General features: G+C 35.7%; 1 protein-coding gene across 1 annotated transcript in view; it reads right to left on the bottom strand.

Moving 5' to 3' along the window:
• Pde3a (phosphodiesterase 3A) overlaps positions 1 to 8,583 on the bottom strand; it is a 353,121-nt gene that overhangs the window by 29,550 nt on the left and 314,988 nt on the right. Inside the window, exons 8-9 of the mRNA XM_023718933.1 lie at positions 7,326 to 7,480; positions 5,640 to 5,777 (exon numbers count right to left, since the gene is read on the bottom strand). Of these exons, the coding sequence (XP_023574701.1) occupies positions 5,640 to 5,777; positions 7,326 to 7,480 (293 nt within the window). The remainder of the gene's footprint in view (positions 1 to 5,639; positions 5,778 to 7,325; positions 7,481 to 8,583) is intronic.

Genomic DNA, 8,583 nt, shown 5'->3' with positions numbered 1-8,583 from the left:
AAAAAAAAAAAAGAGTAATGGCTTCAGAGTTGTGCCGTAGTGGTGACAAGAGGGAAAACTGCAGGAGAGGAAAACAGCTATTCTAAAAGATAAAGAAAAAGATCTGATTCCAGTAGAAATAATAAAGTCTATTTATTCGCTCATGCATTGGATCTCTTTCTACTCCAGATATCTATATTCTATACAATTCTTTTCTTTTCTTTTTTTTTTTTTTGCAAAACTGGGAATTGAACTCAGACCCTTGCACTTGCCAGGGAAGCGCTTATTCTAGCCAGCTCCCTGGCCCCTATAACTCTTTACAGTTCTGATGACCAATCCATAAATTTGGAAAGAAATGGAATTTTTGACATAAATGAAGGAGAAAATGAGGAAGTGGTAGGAAAAGGAGGCAGGGAGAAGCGGCTGATGTGGGCGACACAGAGAGAATGAAGGTAAGAGGAAAGCTGTGCACCCCATGGGTCAACCGGAAGAAGTCCTGGGTCTGAGAACAACATCAACCTGATGATACCATTCCTCTGGTCAGGTGGTCATCTACCAGAAATCCCAGAGCAAAAAAAAAAAAAAAAGGCTTTGTCTTAATTTTAAAAGGGATAGCCTGGCTGAGATTTGAGAAACAAATTATAAAGTACCTTTATCTCAACTTTGATTTACTTTTCTTCTCTGGCAATACACAGATATGGAAGTTTTTCCATTCTCTGTATAATTTTCTGTCTCTATCTCCTCTATTTAAAAATGCAATAGAAGGGTCCGGGGAGATGGCTCAGTGGAATAAGCGCTTCCCTGGCAAGCGCAAGGCCCTGAGTTCAATCCCTGGTTCCACCAAAAAACAAACAAACAAAAAAATCAAAACAAAAAAAAAAAATAGTGAGCATAAAAATGCAATAGAAAGCCTGTGGTTTCTGTCATAGCATTTCAAGCTATTTCTTCTTTTAGTTATCTCCTCTTTATTATTGCTTTAGGTAATATGTAAGTTCACATTAATAAACACTTAAGGGATCTGTCTTTTCAGGTTCCTTCAGTAATCACAGAGACACTGTAGGAGGATCTGATGTACCTACAGACAGAGAATTAAATGTGATGCTTTTTCTAAGAAGCTTATGCTAAATAATTATTGCATATAATTAATCTTCATAGCACTGTATGAGAGAGGTAATGTCAATTACTAATATCTGAAAATAGAGGAAAGTAAGGTAAAGAGTGGTTGAGTGTCTAAATTAATACTGCTGATACTTATTAGAGTTAGAATTCAAACTATGCATTTATTTTCACATTTTTTAACTCTCAACTGCATTAGGTCCTGCTGCCTTTATTGAGCAATCAGTATGGTTAGAATTGTACATAACTAAATTGTGCCTACACATCTGTTGAAAATGTTTCAACTATGAATTTAAAAATTAAAATAGAATATGTTAGAGTTTGATATGAAAACAGGACCTATAAAGAATGGAAAGAAGATCTGATCCCTCAAAGACCCAACCCAAAAAATGGGCACCTGAAATGAATATGCATGTCTCAGGAGAAGACACACAAATGACAAACAAATTCATAAAAAGGGTTTAACATCAATGGTCATTCCAGAGATACAAATTAAAACAACGCTGAGATTTCACTGTACGTAAGAAAAAAAAAATGGTTATCATCAAGAAATCAACCAATATCAAATGCTGAAAAAAAGAAAAAAAAAAAAAACCTGTCTCCATTGTTGGTTGGAGTGTAAACTAACGCAATTAATGTGGGGATTTTGCAAAAAACTAGAATTAGAGGTCTCATTTGACCCAGCTATTCCTTTTCTGGGTGTCTTCCCAGGAGAATTAAAAACATCATACCACGGTAACATATGTGCACCCAAGTTTTAGTAGCACAAGTTGTAATAGCTAAATCTTGGAAACAACCTAAATACCCATCAACCAAGGAATAAAAAAGATGTAGGGTTTTTTTTTAATACTGTAGAACACTAATCAACCATAAAGAAGGATAAATTTGAGACCCTTTTATGTAAATGGATGCACCTTGAGCCCATACTCTTAAGTAAAATAAAGGTGTCACACATGTGTAAATGTTGCATTGTTCCCATGGCGTGAGAAACCAAAAGTGTAAATAAGGACCAAAATCTATGATAGATATTAAAAAATATCAAGGCATCATTCAAAAAGAAAGGAGAACTAAAGAGCTGGGGGAGTAAGGAAAGGAGAAATGATAAAAGAAGGAAGCAATGAAAACAAAGCATTGTAAAAAAGGAAGGGAAGGGGGCCTACCCATTAGCTCAGGTGTTTAAGTGCTGCTGAAACAAAGCAGTCAGGCTTAGGATGCTATGGTTTGATCCCCTCATCCTCAAGCCAAACTAGACTTGCCCTGAAGGCAACCTAAGGGGCACCCCCTCAACACACACACACACACACAAAAAAAAAAAAAAAAAAGAGTAAGGGAAGAGGGACTAAAGGGAGGAGATGACATCGGGAAGAATAAGACAGGAGTCAAGATATAATTATTACCCAGCTATAAAGAAAGATAAACTCGATGCTTTCATACATAGATGCAACTAGAAATGACACTGATAAGTGAAAATAATTCAGGTTCATATATGTAAACATCATACTGTCACCCTAGTGTAAGCACCTGAAAGTGTAAATAAAATCTAAGAAATACAGTAGATATTGTGAAAGGGAAAGAAATTACTCAAAAGGGAAGAATAACTGGGATGAGGAAAAGGAGCAAAGAAAGAAGGAAGAGGAAAATATACACAGACAAATGGCAATAGATGTACTAATTTTTATTGGTTTATTGAAAGCAAGTTAATACTTGAGTTTTTAACCAATTTTGCATGCCTATATCTGGTAATCCGAACAACTACTTTGAAGACAACAGCATGCAATGTAACAACCATTGTTGATTTCTTATCATCTTGTTTTGAAATTTTGTATCTTTTTAATGTTTTTTTTTCATTCTCTTTAAAATAAAAATGCCCCAAAATATAGCATAGTAATAAGCTTAAAAAAGATGTACAAGTACCAATTCCCCATATGAATATGATCATTGTATATAACTAAATTATACCAATAAACTTAATAATAAAAAATACAATGTGAGCTACACATTTAATTTTATATATGTTAAGCCCTCCTAGCCACATTTAAAAAAATGGAAAAAGCAACAGGTGAGTTTTATTTTATTTTTATTTTATTTTTATTTTTATTTTTTCTGGTATCAGAGATTGAGCTCAGGTCCTTGCACTTGCCAAGCAAGCACTTATGATGCTGAGGTATCTCCCCAGCTCCAGGTGAATTTTTTTAAAAAAGAGAGAAAACGAGAGAATTTTCATCAAGAAGCTGTTAAAGTCAACCACATGTCACTTAACATATGGCAATTCCAAACTCATAAAGAAAAAATTATTAACTGGATAAATAATGGCAACTGAAAAGAGTCAACACTATTTCGAATCTGAAGAATGTCCCTTTAAGTTTGTCAAAATAAGCATAATCATCATCAAAAGCAAGCAGTACATGAAGGCCAGAAGTCATTTCCACTGCACAAGTCTCTGTACCAGTCTTTTGAAGTGAGAATTTCTGTGTAGTCTCAGCCAAAAGGTGATTTCTTAGAATGCCTGCGCCAATTCATTTCAGCTGTCCCAAAGTCTCACAATCAAAGTTCTATGATTTTCATACTTATGAACCCCAATCAAAAGAAAAAAATTCAGAAAGTTCTACTTAGCAAGGCAAATGAAGCTGTATTTTCTCAGAGTTCAGTGTTTTGCAAATTGGGAAAGTAAATAGTGACAAATAGAGAATAAGCAGAAATGTATTACTTCTCCACTGAGGTACAAGGGATGTACCAATGAATTTGGTCAAAATCTAATTGCTGTCTAGCCCTAATCTTTCTAATCACTGCTGGTGTTCTGTGGCTCTTGAGGAACATTCTGGGCAGCTGAGGGTGCAGCTCTGTGGCACAGTCTTGGCTGACAACCATAAGGCCGTGGGTTTAAACCCATGGAGGAGAGGGACGTGAGAGAAGGAAGGATCATCTGGCAGTGCTGACCAAGTGTGAACATCCAATGCCTGAAACTTTCAAGGGCACCTGCATACCTGCAATCACGCTGGTGCCCCGTCACAAACAAGATAAAGCTAACTGCTGCAATAACCATTTTCTACTTGATCGGACTCCCCACTTGGAGACTTTGAAGATAACACATGTAAGTGTATTTTATGGGTTTCTAAAAAGCACTTGAAGGTTAAAGCCTGAGTTTCCAATATGGATACATATACAGTTGAGTACTGGTTTTAATATTCCCTACACAACTTTAAAAGAAAAACAGATCCTCTCTTTCCAGCTTTAGTTTATTTATTTATTTTTTTTTGTAAAATGTACTTTTGAAAATACCTGTACCAAAGTTACTGTGAAAATTAGAGTCTATAAAACTCTTTTCTGTCTAGGAACATAATTTTCACTAAAAGAGATTAAAAAAACAAACTTCCTGGACCACTGCTAGATTATGTGGCACTATCTAGGGCCTCTTCCTAGGATGTCATTACCAAGTTTGATAGTCTTTAGCATCTGGACTGTTGAAATGTATACATATTTGTATATTAAAATAATCTGGTATTCTATTGTGCCACACACTTTCATTGTTCATATCTTGATAGTACTTGATAGTGTAGCAAATTCATCATTCTGTTTTCTTTCTTTTTTTTTTGATAGAATGTGCAAATTCTTAATTTCTATGTTTTCTTTCTCCTATAGCAAACCAAACATTTCTTTATTTGGGAAGCCTTGATAACAGTTTGCTTAATTAATTAATTTATTTGCAGTACTGGGGATTGAACTCAGGACCCTGTGCTTGCCAGGCAAGAGCTTATTCTACTGAGCTATCTCCCTGGCCCTATAACAGTTTATTTTAAGGGACTACTACTAAAGGTTTGTCGTAAAACAGAACGACTCACTGATTTTTCAGATACAGAAAGTCTTTTTGATGTGGTTCCCATAGTAAGGCAGGAACAAAACATTTCTGTGTGCTACATTGTTTTTAATGAGGCTTAAGCAATGTAACACTTAGAAGTTAAAAAAAAATTGAACTTATTACAGAAAGTAAGTTAAAAATATCACTGAACTAATTGCAGAAAATAATTATCTGTAAACAGACACTTAGAGTAGGGCTTTTACCAGCTTTTGCTGGGCTTTGGTCTATGATTTTTACTTGATTTGTCCATTTTACTTATTTATACCTATCTTACTATTTATCCTGTGGAGAAAGAAAAGGTGGTACTCTATTTACTCAGAGCTCCAGTATCTTCATTCACTGCCACCAGCAGATCGATGCAGAATGTTGTATGCCGAAATTCCCTTTTTTTCTTTCTTATATTAATTGTATTGAGAAATAAATAGCAATGAGACAGATTCAAAACAGGGTAGTAGGACAGTTATAATAATTAATACATTGCATATTGTTGTCTTCATAGTAGTTACTCATAGTACAAGATGCAGACATGATATCTTGTTTAAGTACTATTAGTTCAAAACTTTCTTCTCATTGAACTAGGAGAGAGTAACTGCATGTATAGTGCATACCGACAGAGTCATGAATAGCAAAAGCTTTCAGCAACTAGGTTTTGTTTAATCTTTTTGTAAAGTCATATGGTATTTCTTACCTGACTAAGAATTCGGCCACATTTTCTTCCTATATTTTCCACTAAATCAAAAATGGGAAAATTCCAAGTATTTAGCTGCTCCATAATTGAGTCTAGGTTATCCATGATGAGTGGTTCAGGAGCAAGAATTGGTTTATCCTGTAATGAAGATTAAAAGATTTTAACAACACACAGTTTTTCCACAAAGCAATTCATATTTTGAAAAAGATAATCAACAACCATGATGATATGAAATAAGTGAGTTAATACTCCAGGATAAATCTGAAAAAAATTAAAAAATGAATAAGAGCTTGGCCCTAGGTTATGGATGAGACATCTACAGTCTATGATTCTTGCTGTGTTGTGTGACTGCCTATTCTTGCTTCACATACTTTCCAGAAAAATATGGATCAATATAACTGACTTGGGGCCCACTGTGAGGTTCTTCAAGAAAGATTCAAAGACTTCAGCATCTGAAATTATATGTAAACTTATCCCTTTCCATATTTATGGAAAATTTTCTGGGATAAGGATCTATAGCTTACATTGGATTCTCAAAAGAAATCCATTGAATGGTGAGAGAGACACTTAGTCTTGTCTACTTTAATGGAATGAATCTATACAGTAATGGTTCAAATCAGCATCAAATGGGACACATGAGCTGTCACATTTTTCAGGACTTGAATTTCATTCATGGAACATAATGTTTATTGAGAAGCATGTATTAACTAAATACACAGATATTTTTCAACTAGTCCTAAATCGGGACAGTCCTAAGAATACACCACAGTCAGGGCTGGCAAGATAGCTCAGCAGTCTAAAGCGCCTGCTTAGGCAAGTTTAGGCAGACACAGAGGACCATGGTTTGATCCCTAGCACCACATGCCAGGCCTGCCCTGCCCTCAGGGCAAGCTGAGCCGTCAAAAAAACCAACCAACCAACCAACCAACAAACAAGAATGCAGCCACAGCCAATAAAAGCAAAAAGAAAGGTAGTGAAGACAAATGTACATTCTTTCACCTGAAAAATTGATTTAAAGTAATAAATATGGTGAAGGACAAATGATAATGGTAGCAGTTAATGACCATAAAATGGTCAACTATTTTCTAATATTTGTTGCCTTCCCCAAATTACCTTGACTCAAAAATGTATTCCATTCTTTCTAGATGGATATCCTTAAATATCAAAAAATAAGTAAAGAATCTTTATTATGTAGCCATGTCAACATAAACTTGATTTATTATAATGAAGAAAATAAATATTGGCTCCCTTTGTAAATCAAGAAAGTCCTGAAGGAGAAAAAATTAGCAGCAAATGCCCTGAAAAAAAGGAAAAAAAAAAACAAAAAAAAAAACACCTTTCTTTTTCTTTTCTCCCCTCTTTTTGAAATTTTATTGAATTGCACTACATCAATCATTTTCCTATGCATATTTATGCTTTTTGATCAGGCTACGAAATAGCTGTCATCATTTATAAAGATACCTACTTATCCATTTTGTACCCAAATAATATAACCACAATGAGATCTATAAGGTTTGGAGAAAGCACAAATCGTACCAATTCACATGGGTAGGGCCACGTTCACGCAAGATCTAAGTGAAATACATGTACAAACACAATGACATGAGGTCTCTTTCTAAACCAAACTCTGCAATAAATAAAAGGTGACTGCTCAAGTAAATAATGAGCTAAGGGACAAGGGGCTACCAGGAATATCATGGCTTCAGGACCGTAGGTGCCACAAGCCAATGTCTTCCTCAGTGACTCTCTGGAACACTCCGCTTCATCTTCATTCTGTAGGATGTCACTGCTATCACTGTTGTTGTTGGTTTCATAATCAGAGGTAACTTGGGCAGTGTCATCTGCAATTGAGAGGAGAATGCTTTGTTATGAGACCTGCAATTAGAAAAGGGACCTTAGCGAGGCAAACTTCCCTAAAATATATCATTTACTAGGCTTGCGGAAATATTGCTTGCACGTGTTTCCTCAACAAGAACACAGAATTGCAGGCTTGGAAAAAGAACACATCTTTTAACGCAGGAACACAGACGGAGATTATAATCTGTGGTTTTGTGGCATTCAAGAATTCGACAGCAATAATTTTCAGATCACCAGTACTTTACAAAATTTTGATGACTTTAAATTTGTTTCCTCTGCTCCTCTACCAATACATTAAACTACTCAGTGGCTGACAAATATACTAACTCTACAGTGGCCACACTGGGCAGAAGAAATTGAGTCAACACATGCAGGGATAGGTGGCGTACAGAACACTACATCATGGTATGTGTTTCAGAGCACAGAGGTGTCAGGTATGCAATTTGATTTTTAGGATACTGTGACTTCTTCATTATCTACACCCTTCAGGATTTTAATTTCAATGATCAGTAAACTCTGCGAACTAAAATATCATGCAGAGAAAACTAAGCACCAAAAGAACACACTTCTAGACAAGGCCATAAAGAAGAGCCTCAAAGATGAACACAGTACCTGGATAGAGTTTACTGAATTCTTGTTACAGGCTGGGTACCACCTAAAGTATCTTACTTATATACTACTAATATATTTAAGTCTCTCAGCCATGCTCAGAGGTGGATATCATCATTTTACTATTACATTCACTTTGCAGAAAGGAAGCTGAGGCACAGAAAGGGCTAACAAATTGCCTAAAGTCACCTTACTAGCAAATTGTGGCACTAGGTTTTGCCAAGGACTAGTTTTCTTTATTTTGATCCTCATCGCTTCCCATAGTCTACAAAAATCTGTCTTAGCCCAAAGCACAAAGCTCATCCTTGTTTCCTGCCAGCAGCTTTGTCAGTTTGGCTTTCAAGTTAGGTCTGTGCTCCAGAACAATGCTTTGCATGGTGTGAGGTAGGGGCAAAGTTCATTTTATTTTCCAGCCCCACTGGACTTTTTGGCATCTTTGCTGAAACTAAAATGTTTGAGTCAATGTGAGTTTAGTTTG

Source organism: Octodon degus, unplaced genomic scaffold, assembly GCF_000260255.1.
Source record: "Octodon degus isolate 3935 unplaced genomic scaffold, OctDeg1.0 scaffold00064, whole genome shotgun sequence".
Lineage (NCBI taxonomy): Eukaryota > Metazoa > Chordata > Mammalia > Rodentia > Octodontidae > Octodon > Octodon degus.
Note: the sequence above shows the minus strand (reverse complement) of the source record. Positions and strands in the feature narration are given on the sequence as shown.